Source organism: Leishmania braziliensis, chromosome 18 (genome assembly GCF_000002845.2).
Source record: "Leishmania braziliensis MHOM/BR/75/M2904 complete genome, chromosome 18".
NCBI classification, from domain to species: Eukaryota; Euglenozoa; class Kinetoplastea; order Trypanosomatida; family Trypanosomatidae; genus Leishmania; species Leishmania braziliensis.
In genome coordinates, this window is record NC_009310.2 from 392,430 (window position 1) to 413,850 (window position 21,421).

General features: G+C 58.3%; 6 protein-coding genes across 6 annotated transcripts; all 6 read left to right on the forward strand.

The window, feature by feature from the left end:
- Window positions 1–147: 147 nt before the first annotated feature.
- On the forward strand, window positions 148–723 carry LBRM_18_1040 (conserved hypothetical protein; the record flags this gene model as incomplete). Its single annotated transcript, XM_001563978.1, has 1 exon — window positions 148–723. The coding sequence occupies one exon, from the start codon at window positions 148–150 to the stop codon at window positions 721–723; it is 576 nt and encodes a 191-aa protein (XP_001564028.1).
- A 1,739-nt stretch (window positions 724–2,462) lies between these two features.
- On the forward strand, window positions 2,463–3,935 carry LBRM_18_1050 (UDP-glucose pyrophosphorylase; the record flags this gene model as incomplete). Its single annotated transcript, XM_003722930.1, has 1 exon — window positions 2,463–3,935. One exon carries the CDS (start codon window positions 2,463–2,465, stop codon window positions 3,933–3,935), a length of 1,473 nt encoding a protein of 490 aa, XP_003722978.1.
- A 998-nt stretch (window positions 3,936–4,933) lies between these two features.
- LBRM_18_1060 (conserved hypothetical protein) lies at window positions 4,934–6,307 on the forward strand (the record flags this gene model as incomplete). Its single annotated transcript, XM_001563979.1, has 1 exon — window positions 4,934–6,307. One exon carries the CDS (start codon window positions 4,934–4,936, stop codon window positions 6,305–6,307), a length of 1,374 nt encoding a protein of 457 aa, XP_001564029.1.
- A 1,290-nt stretch (window positions 6,308–7,597) lies between these two features.
- LBRM_18_1070 (putative dynein light chain 2B, cytoplasmic) lies at window positions 7,598–7,936 on the forward strand (the record flags this gene model as incomplete). Its single annotated transcript, XM_001563980.2, has 1 exon — window positions 7,598–7,936. One exon carries the CDS (start codon window positions 7,598–7,600, stop codon window positions 7,934–7,936), a length of 339 nt encoding a protein of 112 aa, XP_001564030.2.
- A 1,454-nt stretch (window positions 7,937–9,390) lies between these two features.
- On the forward strand, window positions 9,391–13,980 carry LBRM_18_1080 (hypothetical protein, unknown function; the record flags this gene model as incomplete). The annotated part of the gene is made up of 1 exon (XM_001563981.2): window positions 9,391–13,980. The coding sequence occupies one exon, from the start codon at window positions 9,391–9,393 to the stop codon at window positions 13,978–13,980; it is 4,590 nt and encodes a 1,529-aa protein (XP_001564031.2).
- A 3,991-nt stretch (window positions 13,981–17,971) lies between these two features.
- Window positions 17,972–20,443, forward strand: LBRM_18_1090 (conserved hypothetical protein; the record flags this gene model as incomplete). The annotated part of the gene is made up of 1 exon (XM_001563982.1): window positions 17,972–20,443. One exon carries the CDS (start codon window positions 17,972–17,974, stop codon window positions 20,441–20,443), a length of 2,472 nt encoding a protein of 823 aa, XP_001564032.1.
- Window positions 20,444–21,421: the final 978 nt, after the last annotated feature.

The window sequence follows — 21,421 nt, forward strand, 5'->3', positions numbered from 1 at the left end:
CCCTCCTCTCCTTCCCTCTCTGCCCCCTCTTTCTCCTCCTCTGCACACCAACGCCCGCGCGTGCTCGTCCCTTGGCACATCAATCGTCTCTCACGGAAAACGGGAACAGGCGCCACTGAGCCGGGGAAGAAAAAAACATTAAGAGAAATGGTGAATAGACGTATCGCCAAGGGCCACCGCCTTGCGCGCAAGAAGAAGCTTAAAATAACGAAAAAGACCTCGGTAGATGAGTCTGCCGCTCGTGCGGGTGCCGGGAAAAACGCAGGAAAGCGAAAGACAGCCGCCACGCGAGTACGTGTTGTCAATGGTGTCACTAAGAAGCAGCAGCATCGCTTTGGTGAGATCGAGTCTCTAAAGAAGCAGAAGAGTAAACTGCTGAAGCAGCAGGCGGCGGAGCGGATGGTGCTCAAGGAGCACATGCGGGACCTTGAGGCCCGCAAGAACCGCATTCGCCGCGGTGAGACTGCCAAGACGGAACGTCGCGAGCTTGCCAAGTACATACGACAGCTCAAGCAAGAGCAGCAGGTCAAGCATGCCTCTGAACTTACGAACGTAGAGATGGAGCTGAAGCGCCTGATCAACGAGCGCGACAAAGTGCGTACGGCGCGCGTGGCAGACGGCATGAACGAGGAGGACGTCGACTGGGAAGACATTGGCGACGCAGATGACGACGACGTCAATGAGGACGAGCTGCAACGCATGTTCGCGCATCTGACAATGTAAGCGCCTCTCCCTCCCTTCCCCTCTGCTGTCTATCCTGCGGTGTTGTGGCTTTGTGTGTGGGTGTGGGTGTTTCCCTCGGTGCTGATGGCTTCTGCCCGTAGGCCCCTGCTCATTGGTTCTGCATGCGCTTTTCCTGCCTGGGTGCCTGTGCGTTTGTTGTGTTGAGCTGCGTTGGAAGGGAAGGGGACCTGGGAAGAGGGGAGGGGGGGGGACGGACGGTTGGAAGGGGGCGACAACGTGGACGGTGCGTTTTCTCTCTTTGCTTGTTTGTTTCCATGGCGGCGGCGGTGGCTGTACGTGTAGCGGCCGTGGACAAGGAATTCCGCCTGCCCGGTTGCGCCCACTCTCGTCCACCACCACCATCCCCTCCCCCCTCACCTCTCTTCTCTCCAGGATCGCGGTTTTTCTTCCTGTGCTTCCATAACCGCACTTTTCTGTTGGGTGCCTGACATCGAGTAAACAGTGATAGCCCCTCCCCCGTCTTGCCCTGTCTCTCTGTCCTCGTAGAAACCAGTCCATTGCATCCGGGCGCAGTAGAGGGAGGGACAGAGAAGTCAGCAGGGGGGAGCGAGGGAGAAGTGACGCAGAAGGATTACATCAAACTGAAACGAGTCGCACGTGTATGTGAGGGGGGAGGAGATGACCTCTATCTGTGCAGAGAGGTGGGGACTGGCAAGTGGTCAGACAAGGGAAGCAAAGAAACATAGGTGGCAGAGAAGGCTGGTGCCGCTGTTATTTCAGCCACTGTTTCATGTGGTGGGCCCTTCGCCTCTGAAATTCCATGAGCGCTGTGCCCTCCTCCTCTCCCCTCCTTTACGTTCCTTTTCTCTCTCTCTCTCTCTTTCCTTTACCCACTGAACTGTGCCTGTGTCGTCTTTCGCTCACTTTGTCGTGGGGGGTGTTGGGGGCATGGGAGGGTCTCACCATGGCACTCGTGAAATGACGCCCACGTATGTAAATATACGCGCACAACCCCCCCCTCCCCATGCCTGTTTGGTGGTTTGGTACTCTCTCGTTTATTTCGTGTGGGCAATTGATGTGTCTGAACACGGGCGACTCATTTAAAGATTCAGTCGTCATCACTCACACCCTCACACGTCATCCTTCAGCGCACTGCTCTACGTCCATACCTCCCTCGTCATCAACACCTGAGTTCTCTGATTTCTCTCACCAAGCCATTTTCCGCAAAGCACAAAGACGGTTCCCTTAGCGAGAGAGAGAGAGAGAGAGAGAAAGGTGCAACCCACTTGACCCCGACCCCGACACACACACCCACACCCGCACACACAGACGATCCCATAGAACCGCTCATCGCTTGATCACAACTGCCTTTTCCGCTCTTGCGTTGTTTCTGCTTTGATGTTGCTTTCCCAACTTCTTCATATTATCCCCCCCCCTCCCTCCACTCGTTGCTGTGCCTTTTCTGTGTGTGTGTAGCACGTAGCTGCAGTCTGCCATCGCCATTCCTGCCAGCACCACCAACAACCTCCTTCCTGCAACAGTCCTTGCGCTACGGCCTTTCGTTCATTGCTCGGCTCTGTTCTGGCGTTGTGCCCTTTCGCCTCTCCCGCACCTTCCTTTCCACAGCCCCCTCGCCGCTGATCAGCTCGACATCATTTTCTGCAACACCTACTCACACCCCCTGACGTACACCCTAACCTCTTTACGCCACATTCTTTCGTTCTCGTGCCATCCGCACAGCAACGGAGTCCCACTCGTGGGGTCGCGGAATTGCATCGATGGAGATCGACATGAAGGCCATCAGCGCCGCCGCTCAGGCGTGCGTAAAGAAGATGCGCGACGCCAAGGTGAACGAGGCGTGCATCCGCACCTTCATTGCGCAGCACGTCATGGTCAGTAATGGTGAGACAGGGTCGATTCCCGACTCCGCCATCACGCGAATTGAGTCCCTCGATGAGCTGGAGGGACTCACCACTGAGTGCGACAACGCTGTCCTGCAGAGCACCGTTGTATTGAAGTTGAACGGCGGTCTCGGCACCGGTATGGGGCTGCACGACGCCAAGACGCTGCTTGATGTCAAAGATGGAAAAACGTTTCTTGACTTTACGGCACTGCAGGTGCAGTATCTTCGCCAGCACTGCAGCGAGCGTCTGCGCTTCATGTTGATGAATAGCTTCAACACCTCCGCTAGCACCAGGAGGTTCCTGGAGGCTCGCTACCCGTGGCTGTACCAGGTTTTTGACTCAGAGGTGGAGCTGATGCAGAACCAGGTGCCCAAAATATTGCAAGACACCCTCGAACCGGTAACATGGCCCGAGGACCCGGGGTGCGAGTGGGCGCCGCCGGGGCATGGCGACATCTACACCGCTTTGTATGGCTCTGGCAAGCTACAGGAACTTGTCAACCAGGGCTACCGCTACATCTTCGTCAGCAACGGTGACAACCTCGGAGCCACCATTGACAAGCGCGTGCTGGCGTACATGGAGGAGAAGCAGATCGACTTTCTGATGGAGGTGTGCCGCCGCACGGAGAGCGATAAGAAAGGCGGCCACCTGGCCCGGCAGGTCGTGTGCGCTAAGTCAAAGGGCTCTCAGCCAGATGCCAGCACGGGAGGGTTACTGTTGCTGCGGGAGTTGGCCCAGTGTCCCAAGGAGGATATGAACAATTTCCAAGACATCAACAAGCACTCCTTCTTTAACACTAACAACTTATGGATACGGCTCCCGGCGCTGCTGGCGACGATGGAGAAGCACGGCGGCACACTACCGTTGCCAGTTATCCGCAACGAGAAGACGGTCGACCCATCTAACCCAGCATCGCCCAAAGTGTACCAGCTAGAAACTGCCATGGGCGCCGCGATCGCCATGTTCGAAAACGCATCAGCCCTCGTCGTGCCTCGCAGCCGCTTCGCACCAGTGAAGACGTGCGCCGACCTGCTCGCTCTGCGCTCCGACGCCTATGTCGTGACGAACGACTCTCGGCTCGTACTGGACGATCGCTGCCACGGTCATCCACCCGTCGTCGACCTCGATAACGCGCACTACAAGATGATGGGCGGCTTTGAGAAACTCGTGCAGAACGGCGTGCCATCACTGGTCAAGTGCAAGCGCTTGATAGTGAAGGGACTGGTTCAGTTCGGCACTGACAACGTGCTGACGGGCACAGTCAAGATCGAGAATGCGCACAGCGCCTCGGCGTTCGTGACACCCGATGGCGCCAAGCTGACCGACACGACAGTGTCACCGCCGTAGCAGACAAGCCGGTGGTAGAATCACGAACAGCTGGACAAGTAACAAGGAACAGTGGAAGCATCACATGGAGCAGGACCCGACCCCACATTGGCTGAGCTGGGCGGAAAACAGAGTGCAGCGCCGGTGGTGTCCAGAGGCAAGCGCATGCGTCTGTATGTATGTGTCGGTGTCTCACGACCACCCACCCCAGAGTGTCGCTCTACCACCACAACAGAGCACAGAAAGGGGGGAAGGATTCAGTGAGGCCACGGCCACTCATTGGTCACAAAGCGACGCAGCGGCGGCGAGTACTGACCTTCACTTCCTCCTCACGCACACGTGCATACACCTCTGTCTACCCTACTCTACCCCCAATGTCGTTCATCCATTGCTACGCAGGAGTGTGTGTATGGACGTGCGTGTGCCCGGCCTAACATGTCGCGCTCCCTCGCTACCTCCTCAGCGAATCCGTCCCTTTCATTTTTCAGGTGCGCTTCCTTTCTCTCCGCCTTATCTCCCCCTCCCCTTCATCTCACCTCTTGTGTTCGAAATTCTCGCGCGCCTGTCCGCGGATGGGGCCGACACTCAATAAGGACCTCCGCATTGCTGTGGTGGTCTCGGCGATCGCTCCACGCTGCCCTTTCCTCCTTGACCCACGGCACGCATCCACGCGCATTATCTCCTCATATACATAAACACATAATCCTCACGAAAGAAGGAGTGAGAGAGAGTGGGTGTGTGTGTGTGTGCCAGCAGGGTGAGGCACAACGGGCAGAGGGAGGGGGGCAGAGCGTGCGCACGCGAACATCGCTGCACAGCAACACAGAGCGAGAATAAGAGAGAAGGCCGCGCAGCTCTCAAGACAGAGGATCGAAAAAGTACCCACCGCGCCATCAGCGCACAGGTCGGTTAGTGCACATCCGGTGCCGAGGAGTAAGTGTGCAGGACAGTGAACGAAAGTGCGTGTGAGGGGGCGGGATTCGTCTGTGTGTGTGTGTGTGTTGTCCTGTCCACTTGAGATGACCACGATCGAATCCTCGTCACCGCGGTACACGGACAGTATCCCAGCAGCGGAAGTTTCGGGCGCTCCCTCATCGATTGCCGCGACCGCACCACTGCCTGCATCAGGCGGTCTCTCCACAAATGCCGTGACTCGCAACTTCTCTGACCTCCACGCCCCGACGTGGATTGCGCTGCTCTCCGCCAACATCGGTGCTCGCACACTTCTCTTCCATCCCATACAACTCGCCATTAGCCGCAAGCGAGTGACACGCGAGAGCACGCCGCCAACGGTTATCGGTCTAATGAAAGCATCCTACCGAGGCGGTCGCACCTCGGCGTACGATGCAGCATCCACCAAGGGTCAGTACGACTTTGGCAAGGGCGGCATCCGCGGCTGCTATCGCGGGTTCGGGGCGGCCCTGCTGTGCAACCTGCTAGGTGAGACCAGCTACCTATTCACATTGGAGGCGATGAAGGAATACGTGGAGGCCCTCTCCTCTAAGTCCGCGGGGGATAACATCTTCGCTGCAAGCAGCTACTCCGCCGCGGTGGGGGCAATGTGTGGTGATCTCGTCGCCCTGCTCCTTGTCAGCCCCCTCGTTATCGTGTGCAACCGGCAAATGACGGCGGGGTATAGTATGGCGTCGACGAACTCGTACATGAACGTGCCGCAGACATTTCGCACGGTGTGGGGACTACATCAGAAGAAAGCGGTCGCAACCGGACGCGTCTGGCCTGGCGAGCGCGTGCGTTGTGGCTTGTGTGGTGTTTATCAGGGCTTGAGTGCGGGTCTGTTGCGCATCCCATCGAGTGGGTGCTGGTGGGGGCTTTACACAAAGTCGAAGGAGACACTCTACATCGCGTCTGCACCAACGCTTTCCGTGTGGGAGCAGGAGTACAGGTACACCGCAGCAGCCCGCGACCCGTCCACAGCGGCGGCACCGTCCGCCACAAAGTCGACCCTCCTGTGGCAGCAGAACTGGCTCCTCTCGCCAACGGACAACCCGCTGCTGAACGTGGTGGCGAGTGTCATTGCCAGCGTGTTCACAACACTCCTCTTTAACCCCATTGCGGTCGTTCAGACGCGTCAGCAAGCCCTTCCCCCGGGGCTTTGGGAGGAGCGAATGGTGGCGGCTGCCAGGGGAGGTAGCGCAGCATCCTCACCGTCGCCAGCCGTGCACAAGCAGACGTGGAAGTCGTTGCTGCCATTCCGCCGCGTTTACCACGTTGCCAACGACCTCGCGCGCAAGGAAGGCGTGCGAGGCTTCTTCAAAGGTGCCCCGGCAAACATGTCCGTTGCCGTGTTGGACGGGATTATCTTCACGCTGTTGTTCGAGTTCACGAAGCTCGGCAGCGACATACAGTTGCTCGAGAAACATCACACAGGTTAATCGGGAAGTACCGTACAGGGCGAGAGTGGCACGGCACCCACCTCGGTGAGGGACGTGGAGGGGGGGGGGGGCGGGAGAGGCAGGGTACTCGATGGAGTGCGCTTAACGAACAGTGGTTGTGATGTGAGCCCGTGCGTGCATGGGTATGTTCCACGAGAAGGAAGTTCTCTTGCTGCCTCTTATGTTGTCCCTACTACTGCACCGACATCCCGCATAGCGACACCGTTCCCCTCCCCTACCCCCACCCCCGAGTTTTTTTTTTTTTTCTTTTTCCCGGTAACCCTCATCGCCATTCCTGACTGTTGTGCCCCCACTTACTCTGCCACGCGGACAGACACGTACTCGCCGTGTGCTTTTACACATTTGCATCTGCACTTTTTCACGGCTGCATCTGTGCGTGTATCTCCTACTATGACGGCTGAGCGTGTGTGTTGAAGGAACTGCCACTACCAGTTGCTCAGTCTCCAAGTAGGTCACCCCCCTCCTTACTCTGACCCTCCACCTCGCCCTCTCTATCCTTGGAAACGCGTTTTGCTTTCTCATTGAGGATAGCGAGCAGCAGCCGCCGCAAGGTGTAGCGGTGCCTGAAGGGGTCCAGCAGGCCTCCAGTGATTCATGTCGAAGGAACAAGCCGATCCTCCCCCTCCGACCTCTCCTCTCCTCCCCCCCCCCCCCTACTTGCCTCCATGTGTCCCAGTGCAGAAGCCAACGAGAAAAAAGCAACAGGGTAGCCAGGAGCGCCGTGTCTTGTAAGCAGCGGAATGAAACCTGCATCACTCCGTATGTGAGAGATGCCGTGTGTGTGTGTATGGAGGGGGGTGTGGTGGCGTCGCTCTCGTCCACTTTGTTCTTTGCTACCCGACACCCTTCTCTATGCGGGGAGGGCGTCCTCTTCTCTCATATGCGTGCGATGAAGGTCAAGTCTCGATGACTACTCTCGATGACTCGGGGGCCCTGACGCTTCTGTGTAGATCTCTGCATGCATGTCATGACTACAATGGCACGTGATTGCTCCCTCTCCACTTTCTCACTCCTTCAAGTGCGCGCTGCCTTGGTGTTGCACCGTGGCTCTCTCTCTCTCTCTTTCTTTGCCTTTTCACTGTCACTCGCTGACTTCTCTTCTTGTCTGACACGGCACTGCAGCTGCGCCGAAGAGAGACACTGGGCTGATTCAGACAAGGTGGTACTCGTAGCGCATACACACACACACACACACACTTACGTGCTCCCCATACCGACCGAGAAAGAGATTTAGTCAAGTAGGTGCCCAAAACACACGAAGCGCATAGCATGGCGACCACCGGCTCTGGCGCTGATATCGAGGAGCTGGTGAAGCGCATCACCTCTCACCGCGGCGTGCGCGGGTTCTTAATCATCAACAATGAAGGCATCGCCATCCGCCATAGCTTCACCGAGGCATCGCGGGAGCTGGCGGTCCAGTACGCGGCGCTTTTCCAGCCCCTGGCGATAAGCGCCAAAACGGTGCTGCAGGAGATCGACAACAACAACGAGCTCCAAGTCGTCCGGCTGCGCACCAAGAAGGACGAAATCATTGTGGCACCGGATAGCAAGTACATGCTCGTCATCATCCAAGACGCAGAGTTGGACAAGGTGGAGGCGAAGAAGTAAATGCGTGTGGGTTCGCACTCCGCGCATGATGTGCACACACTCCCCCTCTCATTTTTCTGCGCTTGTCCCTTTCTGGGGGGAGGGGTAGTGGTTGGCCTGCTGTGTTGAGAGACGATGTGTGATGTACAAATAGGGGCGTGTCGTCGAGATGCACACACGCATGACTCTCTGTGTGCGTGCGTGTGTGTGCAGGAGAGTGGGTTGGCAAGTGTGTGGTGAGTTAAGGAGACGGGACGAGTATGGATAGCGTTATGGCACCACACATAAAGGGGAGAGAGGGAGTGACAGTGTTGAGGCACCTTCTCACCAGGCACACACACGCGCACACACACACACACACGGATTACACTTGCGTGCCGATCCCCCTGCTCACCTCCTTTCCGTAGCCCACCTCACGTGATAAGGCGTGCGTGGTTCTCACTCCACTCCACCCTCTCTCCTCCTCTCTCGGTATGCGTGTCGCCTCCTCCACTCCTGCCCCATCGCCTCACCAGACACACGTAGAGTGGAAAAGCTGATGTTTATGTAGCAAAACAATCCCCTCCCACCTTTCTCTATATAGATGCGTGTGTGTGTGTGTGTGTGTGTGGCAGCAGAGGCGTACAGGTCCAAGTAACCTGAAAAGAGGGATTTGGCGACGCCTTCCAACGGAGACGACAAGGTGACTCAGGATGGTCGACTTACCTTTCGCAGAAGGGGAGAACGAAGGGGAAAATGCACGAGCACACGCGCGCACGGGTGGTGAGTGCGCCCCGTATGGGGGCACTCATCCTCATCGGCTCCTCGCCTCTATTTGTACGCCAGTGTGTGTCTGTGTGCATTCGGTTCGCTGACTGCTCTCCTTCCGCGCTCCTCTGCACTCCTGCCTTACTGTTGCTGCATACCTCTCCACTTCCTCCCTTCCTCCCCTGCCCCCTTTCTCTTTTCTCTGCTCATCACTTTCTCTCACACACACTCCCTCACATTCGTCTCCCACAGCCACTCGTCCGAGCAAGCAAACCACAAGCGTGACGAGAGAGAGCGCGAGTGTACATGACTGGCGCGCTCGTGCCTCGGACACTTTTCCCTCACCTTCATCAGCCACGCGTAGATCAGCATTGAGGCCCCTTCCGCGCCTTTTTTGTTCACATTGTTCTCGCTGTATGTTTTGTGTGTGTGTGTGGGTGTGTGTGTGTGTGTGTTAGCGTGTACAGTCGAGTGTGGCTGGGTGGGGAGAAGAGGGCGTGTTGGCCTACAATTATCACCACCGCCACAACGGAACGGATGCGGTGCCCTCATTCTTCTCCCCTCGTTCCCCCCACCTCATCCCCCCCCCCACCCTCGAATAGGCCCTTCTCTCGCTCTAGTGTTATTCCCATCTCCCTCTCGGCCCTTTTCCCCACCTCTCAGCCTCATCTCTGAGTGGGCATCTGCAGAAACCCCGGAAGGTACGACAACAACGCACATACACACTCATGCAGGCTCCCATGGCGCAGCCAGAGGACTACCGACTCATGGAGCCCTCTCCATCCCCACCTGCGACGCTGCGAGTACCTATCCCGGACTTTCAAATACGCGATAGTGGGGCGAGCCATAACACTTGCTTGGATGATCTGCTGTGGTCGTCCAGCTCCTTGCAGTCTTCTCCACCATCATCCCAATCGAGCAATAGCACTCAACACACGCAGAGCCGGGGAGAGACCTTTGCTCACCTTGCTGCCAGCGAAGCCGATCGCCCGTCTCTCGCGCGGGGCAGGGCGTCGCAGAGCCAGGGTTCCAGCCAGCGTCGCCCCAGCGGTGCCGTCCATGAGGAACGTTCGAGCTCTATCTACGCCGTTGCGAGCGCTGCGGGGCCGTTGTCGACACGCTTGGTGAATGCGGTACCAACGCCCGCTCATAGCAAACGACACCCTGGCTCACTTGCAGCTGTCCCTGCGCCTCTCTTCACCTGGGAGGAGGGTGACAACGCACGCCGCGTGAGCGGTGGCAGCGACGGGAAAGCAGAAGAGGAAGAGCGCCAGCATCTTACTGAGCCGGCGGCGCCGCGGTGGCCGTCATCATTGTGCCAACAGCGGAATCGGGTGAGCGGCAGCAGCGGCAGCGGCAGCGGCATGTCGCAGCAGCGACGATCATCGGTACTTGGACCTGACCCGCGCGACTGCATCGACCTGCACGGCGACGACGTTGTGGAAAAGGAGGCCCATGCGAGCCCGCTGACTTATGACCTGCACCAGCAGTCGGCACCCGCTCTGGCTTACGACCTCGCTGCCCTCGTGAACGCCGGCACCATAGAGCGGTGCCGCAGCAACAGCCGCGGACAGGTAGACCTGATCGACAACGATGCTGCTGACGAGGTCGAAAAGAAGGCAGTTGACACACCCACCCGTGTTGAGCCTGCTCGCCACATTGAACACAGTAGCGACGATGTCGACGCGAGCTACGAGTTTGAGCAGGAGTACTTCTACTACCCAGCCACGTCGCCTGAGATGATCGGTCTCGATGAAACCGGTGGCAGGGCCACGAGTGTGCTGCGCAGGGAAAAGACACCGAGGCGCGCCGGGTCTGGTTCATCCTCAGGCTCCTCCGTCCCACGATGGGTGCTCTCTCTAGCCGAAGAAACTCCCTTCACTCCCTTCGTCCTCTCCACCACCGGCGTGGCGACGGCGCAGTCGCCGTTCCTTCACGTGAGCCCAGCAAGAAGGGCAACAGCAACGGAGGAGCAACTGACGCAAGGACACGTCAGGACAAGTGACGGAGCGCAGCAGCACCAGAGGATCCCGACACAGCGTCTAAAAGCCAACGAGCTGGTGGCAGCAGTGCTCTCCTCCTCGGCTTGCACGGAAGCTGCACTGAACACAGCTACACCAGTATTAACCTCAACACACACACCAACGGCCAACGCGGCAGACAAAGTGGAAGACGCATCAGAAGGCCAGCCGGAAGAACCCCTCCCTCGACGGCCACGCGGCTGCGATGAGGGGACGCTAGCGGAGCGGGAGCAGCTGCGCCAGCGCGTGCGAGACACACGCGCTAGGCTCGCGCATGTTGATCAACTCATTGCTCGCTTCGATGTCGTCGTGGCAGCCCGTCAAGCAGAGTTGGAGAATCTCCGCGAGAAGCATGCGGTGGTGACCCAACAAGTGGAGAGCTACAAGTCACGGGCGGACGCTGCTACCAGGGAAGTGCGTCGCCTGCGCGAGCGGCAGCACGGGGAGGACGAGGTGCGCCTTCTATGCAATATGATGGAGGATAAAGAGAATCGCCTGCGCGTCGCGCAGAGTCAACTTCTGTCGCTCCAAACTCTGTGGAAGCGGCTGCAGCTACTGCGCACCGCAGCAGCAGAGAGGACGGAGAGTTCTGCAGAAGAACGCGCCCACCATGTGCCGAGCGCAAGAGCCGACAGCGTTACAGACGGTGGCAGTGCGCCGTGCCTTTCGATGCAGGCAACTCACCGAGCTGCAGCGGGCATCACGGTGCAAGCAACGGACAGCGCAGAGGACTCACAAGAAGAGGAGCAGGCGCCGCCGTCCCCAGCCAGCTCGGTCGCCTCTCTCAACACGTGCGATGCCCTCAGTGACTTTTTCGAGGAACTTCTCAGCGAAGTCGAAGAGCTCGCGAAGGTGTGCATTCAGCTGCCCTCCGCCACACCAGCCGCGGCGGTGTTCAGTGACCCTGCAGACAAAGGGCCGCAGCGCGCTCAACCATCAAGGCCTCACCCCACCTACACCACGCTGAACCGCCGCCTCAACGACGGAAACAACGGCTTCTTCAGCTTCTTCGGTGGAGCCACGGAGGCCCATCTAGACTCGAAGCCGCTCTCCACATTTTTGGCCAATCTCGATCGCCTCGCACGAATGTCGTGGGAACGGGAGGAGGAGCTGCAGCTACGCGCGCGAGAGCTGGCAACCGAAGAGGAAGAGAATCACCTCAAAGACCGCCTTGTCCTCGAGTACAGCGCCAAGCTTCAGCAGCCTCAGCCTCCGCAACACCTGAGCAGCATCAACAGCCGTGACAACGCTGGAGAAAAAATGAACCCGCTGCCTACCTCCTCGCCCGTTGCGCTGTTCTCGACGAGAGAAGAGGAACATCTTGGCAACGGAGGTGCGAAAGGGACACCGATCACCACATCCCCAGCTAGCCTGCTCATCCCGCCAAACAACGCAACTGCAGCCTCCACGGACCTCGCCATGCTTCAGCTTTCCCTTTCCTCACCGGAGCACGGCCGGCGCAGCCGCGTCGGACCCCGCACTCCGAACAGCACCGCTCTCTCCTCCTCCGCCTCTTCTTCGCGTCTGCACCATCATGTGACCCCGGCACCGCTTCTGCTGCCGACGCTGGTGTACGCCTACCCCCGTGTGGCAGCCGTAAGCCAGCACCTTGACGCCGAACAGCAGCAGATCCAAGTGGACTACGCCGCTGCTATCGAGGCAGAGCGACAGGGCAGGCGACAGCTTACCATGCAGCTACGCGACACCTACCGGCAGAACGTAGCCCCGGTGCTGCGTCGTACCATCGATGCCTTGCGGCGGCAGCAGACGTCGCTTGCGAGGCAGCTCGCCGAGCTCGGGGTCAAGACTGTGATCATTCAGTGGGAAGAAGAGGAAGAGGTCAACGACGCCGCACTACTGCGTGCGATCGATGAAGCTACTGCGGCTGCCCAGAAGCCCCTACGGAGAATTCAGAGGTGCGGTGCCGCAAGTAGTCGGAGTCGAAGCCGCGTCAGCGCCAAAAGATCAGCACACGAGGGAGAGGAATGCAGCTACGGCGATGCCTCGTCCAGCCAGTGCACATCGTTAGCGAGGTCGGAAAACGGTGGGCTGCGAAGCGAGGCAGCTGCGGCCCTGCCGCCGCCATGCCGCGCATACCGACGTACACTGAGAATCACCTGCGCTGCAGGGTGCGAGCGAAATAGCATAGAAGGGGAGGATGCAGCAACGATCCCTGTTTCGTCGCCACCGCCGTCGGGCCGACACCCTTTTCAGCCCACCACGCGTCCACTCCCCAGTAGCGCGAGGCCAAGCACTGGTCCCGGCTGCCTAAACGCGCGGTCAGCGCGCAAGCGTCCTTCATCAGCCTCCTCCCCTTCTGAAGCGCCTGTAGAGCAGAGCACCACGACATCCTCAGCGAGATTGTGTGCGGCAAGCCCGTCCAAGGTGTACGCCGCGCTGCAGCTCTGTACAAACTCCCCCACCAAAGCCCTCCTCCAAAACCGCAGAGACGCCCACAACGCGACGGGAGAAAGGGAGAGTTACGCCACAGTTGCGGTCGCATCGCCGAGGCGGGCCCCTGTCAGGACCGTCGTCACACCCATCGCCACGGCATCGTTCCGTCGCAGTGGTGGGACACCTCGAGCCTCTGGTGCAACCGGTGCATCGACGACAACGCGCACTTCCACTGCAGTTGCCAGTGGGCGGAGCAGCAGGGTCTGCGGAAGTGCAGTGATGCCATCATCGCCGCGCCAGAGCTGTGGGTGTGCCACGGCATCGTCTCCCTGGACAACGAGTCAGCAGCACCGTCGCAGCGGCCTTGGGTCCCGTGCTTTGTCAGCGCGAATGGGTCGACCTGCAGAATCCTGTTGTTCTTTTCAAAACCCTGTTGTGGAGGACGTCCGCGAGTTGGTGGAGACGCTTGACAGCGAGTTTGCTGTCCCGACGCGCGTCACCACGACGACCCCAATGCCAGTCAATGTCTGGAAGTCCTTCGAGCACACCCGCCAGGCCCTCACTGACGGCGCTGTTCGCGTAGCTCTCACCTTCACCGGTGAAGAGGCGCGCCGCCGCCAAGAAGCCCAAGCGAAGAAAGAGGCGCATCGGCGCGAGTTCTGGGAGCTGCGCGAGGAGCTTGCCCGCATTGACGAAGACATTTTTCAGCTTCGTACCCGCTGGACGGAACTGCAGAGCACCCGGGAGAGCACCGAGGCGGAGCAGCGCATCAAGCTTGCAGAGGCAGAAGCGAAGGTGAAGAAGTGCCGCGCCTTCTACCAATCGCTTCGACAAGAAAACGAGGAGTGGCGGAACATCCACACCGAGCTCGAGCAGGCAATCCGTGGCAAAACAGAAGACTGAAGGGCAAGGCCGAGATGTGTAGAAAGGGAATCCCACAACAACAGCTCGCCGTGTTGCGTCTTTGGGTAAAGCCTTTTCCGTGTGATCGTTTCACATCCCTCTACCCCGTGTGTGTATGTGTGTGTCTAAAACTTCTGTAGAGTAGATGCCTAGAGGAAGAGGAGGAAGAAAGGCGGAGAGAGGGAGGGAGGCGTTGGTAGCCGTGCCGCTCCCGTTCCATCCATCACCGCCACCATCACACACACCGCCTGTTGGTCTTCCTCCAGTCATGAAGAATGTAGTTGTTGTTGCTGCGGCTGTTGTGAATGCCGGTGTTATTAGAAATTGGTTATACATGTGTTCCTGTAGGGATCGCCGTATGATCTCGCTTCGCTTTGCGGTGCAGTTAGCCGCATTGGCAAAGGTGAAGGGGGTGGTGTGTGGATGTGAGTCTCTGACAGCGTTGCTTATTTCTTGAGTATATCGTACATCCGAGTCATGTGGTCCACCTGCCGTTGCAGCCCCGCACACGCAAACAAGCAGCGCCCCCCCCCCTCTCTCTCTCGCACCACCACCCCCTGTGTACTTTTCGCTCTGCGCTTAGATACGCGCATTTTCTTCTTCTGTCCTTCTCCACTCCCCCCCCCCGTGTGCTCTCGCTTGTTTGTCTGGGGACCGCAGCGTGCCTGCCATGCTACGCAGTTACTTGAAGCAGCAGGAAAAGAAAAGATTCACAAAAACCTACACATGCCACCCCGTGCGAGGTAGTTAAACGTGCCATCCAGCCGCTGGTGAAGCCTAAACGGAAGTCGCGGCAGATGTCACGCTGCTCTGGAGGCAACCAAGTAAATCCATCTGCGTCGGCCTCTACGCGCGGCATCGCACTTTGTCTCCCAGGTCCTTTCTCTCTGTGCTCGTACGACTGCTGAGCTGCGTCTTGAGGCCCTGGCATGAGGGGACAGAGAAAGAAAAGGGAGATGAGGCTCTAACCGAAGCCGAGGGCGCGTCCCTTTCTCGCCTCTCAGCCTCTCACTCTGTCTATCTTTCCTCTGCACCCGTCACCCATGGCATGTGTTTCTCGCTGGGCATGGCCTCTAGCTCCTCCACCCCTACCCTCTTACCTTCTCCTCGCCTACACCTTTGGTGTACGTGACACCGCGCAGCTATCAAGCTGCTTACGCGTCGCCTCATACAACTCCGTCGCCGCACCACCGCGAGGTCCTAGTCTCACTCACCAGAAGAGCTGAACACAAAGCAGTGTGGAAATACCTGAAAAGCTGGCTTGGGTTGAGGACGACGCATCTTGACTTGAGCTTCTTCTTCGTTTCCTCCCCTTCGTCAGAAGAACAGAGCGGCAGCACGGAAGAAAAAGCCATGTTTGCCATTAGCCCTCTAATCGCTCTTGTCGCACTCGCAGCTGCGTCTTTCGCTAGACCTGCCGTGGCCGCCCCTGGAGACCTGACGCAGAACGTAAATAATCAGACGTGCAGCAAAGGCTGCGTGGCGGGTCTTCTCGTAATGGCGGCCATCATCAGCGTCATCTCCTCGTCGCTGATGTGCTTCATCTTCTGGCCCGCGGCGGAGCTGAAAAGCCGCCAGGCGGCACGCGCTGCCGCCCGCAAGCGCATTCGCATGCGCAAAATTGCGGATGAGGAAGCCCGCGCCAAGAACGCGGTGTCTGACGATCACAGCACGTGAGTGAGCCTACGCCGCCGCCCCCCCCCCTCCCATCACACTCTTCTCTCTTTTTTGTTCTCCCTTTTGGGTGCTTTCGGATAGCCGAAACGGTAGAGGGGGGGAGTCGCTGCGACGCGTCGTTCTTACCCCTTTTTCTGTTTTTTTTTTCTCGCGCGATCCCCCTTCTATGCTGGGGCATGTCCGGGTGGGGAGGATACAAACGGATGGGACCTCTACCACCCCCTTGCCACTCTTTTCCTCTTCTGTGTTGGGCGTGCTCGCGGTTTATCTGTATGGTTTTCGGCGGTTGCGGCGCCGATGACGTGATTGGCGTGGAGAGGAAAGGAGCCGAAGGTGCGGAAAGAGGAAGGGAGGGGAGGTGCGGTAGGAGACGCTGCATGCTCCCTCCTCATTGCTGCTTCTTTGGCCCCCCCCTCCTCACCAACTACCATCATCAATGTCTCTTTTCCTTCTGCCCTCGGCGTGTGTGCTTCTTCTGCCCCACCTCACCCCCCACCCCCTCCTCTTACATGAAGGCTGACCGTTCGATCCCTGTCACGCACACAAACCTCATCGTATCGAGCTTAACGGCAACGGGGTCAAAAGATAACCGAACCACGTAGAAGCACGAAGGAAATGAGGGGAAGAGAGAGAGAGTTGCTGCGTGGTGTATTTCCCTTTCTCTCTTATTTGTATGTCTCTCTCCCTGTGTATAAAACTGGGGCCTTTCCTTCTTTGTATGTGTGCGTGTGTGCGGGGGGGGGGGGGGGGGGGTGCGGGTGAGAACGTGGGAAGAGGCATTCGTGCTACTCCTGGAAAACCCGTCAGAAAAGTGCAGCCCAAGTGAGCAGCACTCCTCGTCCTCCTCCCCCCCCTCCCTCCCTCCCTCCCTCTCTCTTTCCCTTGTCTGTAGCAGCCGCGCTTTTGTGGGGTCGTGTGCGTTGTGTTCGCTGAACCCCAGCGGAGGAAACAAAACCAAAAGAAAGGGGAAATGTGCGCCGGCTCTCCACATGTGCGGTTGCACATGCTGCATATTCCATCACCGCGCTGCGCAGTCACCCTTCGCTGCTGTGACAAGCTGCTTCATGCCCAATCGGCCAAAACGCGCAGAGTGCAGGAACCGGCAATGATGACAGCAGCAGCAGCAACGCTGTCGATCAGGTGCTGCTGCTGCTGCTGCGAACCTCGCAATACTGATCACTGGCTTTGATGACCGAGAGACTGCGAGGGAGGACGTGGTTTGGCAAGCAGTGCTGGGCTTTCTCCGTAGAGAGCACGTTTGTCACGCCCACTCGCCGCAGTAGCGTACTGCAGCATCGCATCAGTTTAACTGCCCTATAGCCGCAAAGGCACAGTAGCGGTTGTAACATGATACTCTTGTTTGGCTTCATGCGTCAACCGCCTCCGCCGCTACAACCCAGCACGGCCTCGTCTGTCGCACCTGTGGAGGGCACCGCTGACGCACCCGCCCCCATCTCTGACACCGCCACCTCAAACATGAAGAACGTTTCGTGGGCACACATGCTGTTAAACCCAGCGGAAACGCAACGAGTGGCGGCAGCCCTGATGCGTATATCGAGGAGGACAGCGGTGAGCAACTCGGGGGGCCGTAGACGAGGTAGAAGACGAGAAACAAAGGCAACAACGAACACGCCTCGTCTGAGTTTCCGATGAATACGGCGCCATTCAAGCACCACTACGCGAAGCCTGACTCAGAGAGAGTCATAGACCTCATTAGACGTCACTGACAAGGTGATTAGCGTGTGGACGACTCTCAAAAAAATGGTAAGAGCGGCTTCCATCTCATGGATGGTGCACAACACGAACCAAGGTGTGCCCCCATGCGGGGGCACACTCGTCACCGCTGAGCACGGTGTAGTTCCACGGCTGCGCTGCTGTTTTGTTTTTATGTTGCTCTTCTATTCACCTTTGCCTCTCTCATCACCACAACCACCACCGCTACCCACATCTCAAGCAGAAGTGATAGTAACACAAAACGATCGAAAGAGACACAAGACATTGTTCCCTTGTGTGGCGTTCGTTGCACATGTTGGTGCGGTTCCTATCCCGACTCTCTCTCTCTCTACTGTACCCTGCTTGTGGACCAATTTTCTCTGCTCTTCCTCTCCTCTCTACGCCTCTTTCGCTTCGCAGATACACACAAACTTATACGATCGCTCTTATTCTCGTCCTTGCAGCCTTGGCGACCAGATGAGGTAAGTGCTGGTGCCGCATGGTCCCTCTGTGTTGTTTTGTTGGATATCTGCATTCGCACATTCCATTGTGGCTTTTATTCTACCACCTTCTCACCACCTGTCCATTCAACGCTGTCTCGATGAGGCGACGTGTCGTTGACTCAGAGGGTCCCAAGGGACATGTTGGCGCCGCAGCACCAATCTGGAGATCCCGGCAGTCCCGGAGAACCTTCCTCGCTGTCTTGCTTCTCCCCATCGCACTGCTCGCTGTTGGGTGTCTCCTGCTCATCTTGAGCTGGAACGCAGACAACGGCTCGACACTTGCCTCCGTCAAGGACTTCGCGATGGATGACGCTTGGTGGAACCCGGACAACAGACGAGAGGAGTGGCAGCGAGCACTACTCTATTCTGAGCAACTCAACCTCCCCGCCTCCCACAGCTTAGCCATTAATCAAGTCTTCTTCATCAGCTGCAATCGGCATGATCTCAGTCAGCTCTACTGGGCCTACATGGCAGTTGCCGCACAGTGTGAAATGCTCTCTAGGGTGAATGCCACGGCGGCGCCGCCGTGTCGGAAGCTCTACGCAGGTCTGTCACCGCTGCTACCCACCGCCAACGCTGCCGCTCCTTCAAGCGAGCGGCACAGGCGCATAGCAGACACGGATGAAGGAGCATGGGCAGAGGAGGTGCCCCTCGGTGCATGCGGTTCCGTGTACGACTCTCCCAAGGCAGCGATGCAGCGTCTGCGATACCGGTGGACTCCACAGCCGGGACTTCTGCTGGATGAGACTCCGCCCCCAGTCCACCCCTACCCCGGCCCTGAGCGGCGCTTTCAGTCCGCACCACGTGGCGCCGCCTACTCAGCCAGTGTTCCAGTGGATGCCTTGATCTGGCTAGGGGATGCCATCTATGCAGACAAGATCGCAGATGGCAAGGGCACGCAGTCGCTCTTCTTCCACCACACCAATTCAATGGTAGAGGTGGGGCGATTCTGGAAAATCCAGCGCGATGCCTTGGAGTACAACGCCTTCATCGACAGCTGCGTCGCGGGGGGCGACAATGTTGACTGGAATCTGCATTCACCCAATCAAAGGTTTCTGAGCGCAGCTGGGAGCAATCGCACGCGCGTTATGCAAGCCTCCCCGGACGTCTATCCCAAGGTGTGGGGTACCTGGGATGACCACGACATGGGCATGAACGATGCCGGACGAGAGTACCCCGACCGTAACAGTACGCAGGCATTCTTTCTGGACTTTTTGCGAGCCCCATCAAGCGACCCACGCTGGCACCGCGAGGGCGTCTACGGGGCCTACAGGACCGACTTCCGCGACGTCGTGGATGACACGAAGGGATGGGGGACTCCAGTGCGACTCCTCATGCAGCAACTGTATGAGCACGCCATCTGCGCTGTCCTCCTCGACGCCCGCTCGTTCCGTGACCGCTCGAACGCGACCCACGCTGGCGACGCGATCGGCGCTGAGCAGTGGGTGTGGTTTGAAGAATCCCTGAAGAACTACACGACACCAACACAAGATGGGCGGGAACGCTGTGCCATGGTGCTCATAGGGAGTGGCATTCAGTTCATGCTGGATGAGAAGCCCGCAGAGAACTGGGCAGCCTTCCCGCGCTCTCGGGACCGCCTCTTAGGGCTACTGCGAGCCTACCGTGTCGAGCGCGTGGCCTTTATAACAGGCGACGTGCACATGGGCGAGCTGGGTGTCGACTTCACCGAGCACGCCATTGGGGAGGTGTTTGGGTACCCAATAGTGGAGGTCACAAGCTCAGGGTTGACACATAGTTCGAACATGTACTTCCTCCCCACACTCATGCCGCTGCTCTTCCCCAGCTCACGGCGCGTCGGCCTCTATGTGGGAGAGAACTTTGGCGCTCTACGACTCTCCATAGACCTGCATCACGTGCCGTCGATTCGCTCGTACCTGACAGACATAGAGAGGGCCATGGGAGCGGGGGCAGCAGCGAACGAGTCAGCGGCGCGCTCTCCGACACCACAGTGGCGTCGAGAAGCCCGCGCTGCCGTTGAGCAAGTCCTCAACGCCACCTTCACAATCTTTTCCATACCAAACAGCGGCCAGCCAGCGTACCGTCTGAATTTCCCTCTCTCCATGCTCACCTACGCACATGGCCCTGCGTACCGCGATGCCAGAGTAAATGCAGTACACGGAAGTGTGCACAAGAAGCCAACGACATCCCCGACGACGCCGGAAGAGAACGGCGACTACGAGGCGGCGAAGGGTGGAACGGAACGCACGCCATCTCTGTTGTTGAGGTCCACTCTCACGCTTACGAACGGCACCATTACGCACATCGCCCACTACAAAGACACCGAACCCGCACCATTCATTACGTGGTCAGTGCGCCAGTTTCAATACTACGTCTTCACCAGCTTCTCTGTCTCCGAGGCGTTGAAGGCGATGATCTTGCTCGACGCCTTGGTCGTGGTAATGGTGCTCCTCCTGCTAATCCTCAGGCTATATCGGTGTCTGTGGCGGCAGCGAAGCAGCGGCGACAGACTCCCTCACCGCAACGTAGAAGCCTCGCCTCACGTGTCCCCCATGATGCGGTGGCGGAACAAGACGCACTGTGGGTCGTAGAACTGCATCGATAAAGAGCAACATGTCCGTCATTGGCCGTCTTGCAGTTCCCAACGACCCAGTAGAGAAGATAAACGGTGTGTGTGTGTGTGTGTCGAGGAGAAGGGGTATCGACGTACACGCGGATGACACCATCTGCGTCTGCCTGTGCGGGATGTGTTTGTTGTTGTGCGGCCCCTCTCCCTCTCTCTCTCATCGGCTGAAGTGGTCCCCAATTGCTTGAGTCGGGTGCTGTGTTTTTCTTCGCTTTGATAGCGCACCCCCTCCCCCCCCCCCTGGACGAGGGACGCTGCTCCAAGCGCTCATCTGCCTCAAGTAAACGCAAGAAGCGCCGTCTTTCAGCCATCTCTGTCTGCGCATATCCTTGTCCCGTGCTTAGCACATTTCCCGGCACGTTGACGCGCATAGCGAGAGTGTGTGAGAGAGAGAGAGAAGGTGTCTCTCGCTCTCTCTCACTCTCTCTGTCGAATGAACGTACCTCAAGTACAGGAGTAGGCAACGTACACGGGACCTCGTGTTGATCCGGCCCGCATCGACTGTTGCAGTAGTTTTCGGCTCCTTTCCACTACCGCCATCCCATGCCTGCCCCCTGCTTCCGCTATCGTCTGTCCTCTTTTCTCCACCTCTCCCAGCTGAGGCGTGCCCTCGCTCGCTCGCTCTCTCTTTCCTTTTCCACAGGCATACACGCTCTTGTTGTTTGTTGTCCTCCTGCTTCTACGGAAGTCTCGGCATCGCTGCCTCCTCCATCATCATCATCCCTCTCGCGTTGCGGTGCTGATCTCTCTTTTGTGTGATCACAAGCCACGCACACCCCTCCGGCACAGACACACATAAAGGCAAACACATTTTCCTTTTTTTCTACTGTCGACCCGAAACACACTCACACAGCGTCCACATTACCACATACACGCACACCCACACACCCAAGCGCCCCTCTCCTTGTGTGTGTGTGTGTGTGTGCCTATATCTTGCCTAGTG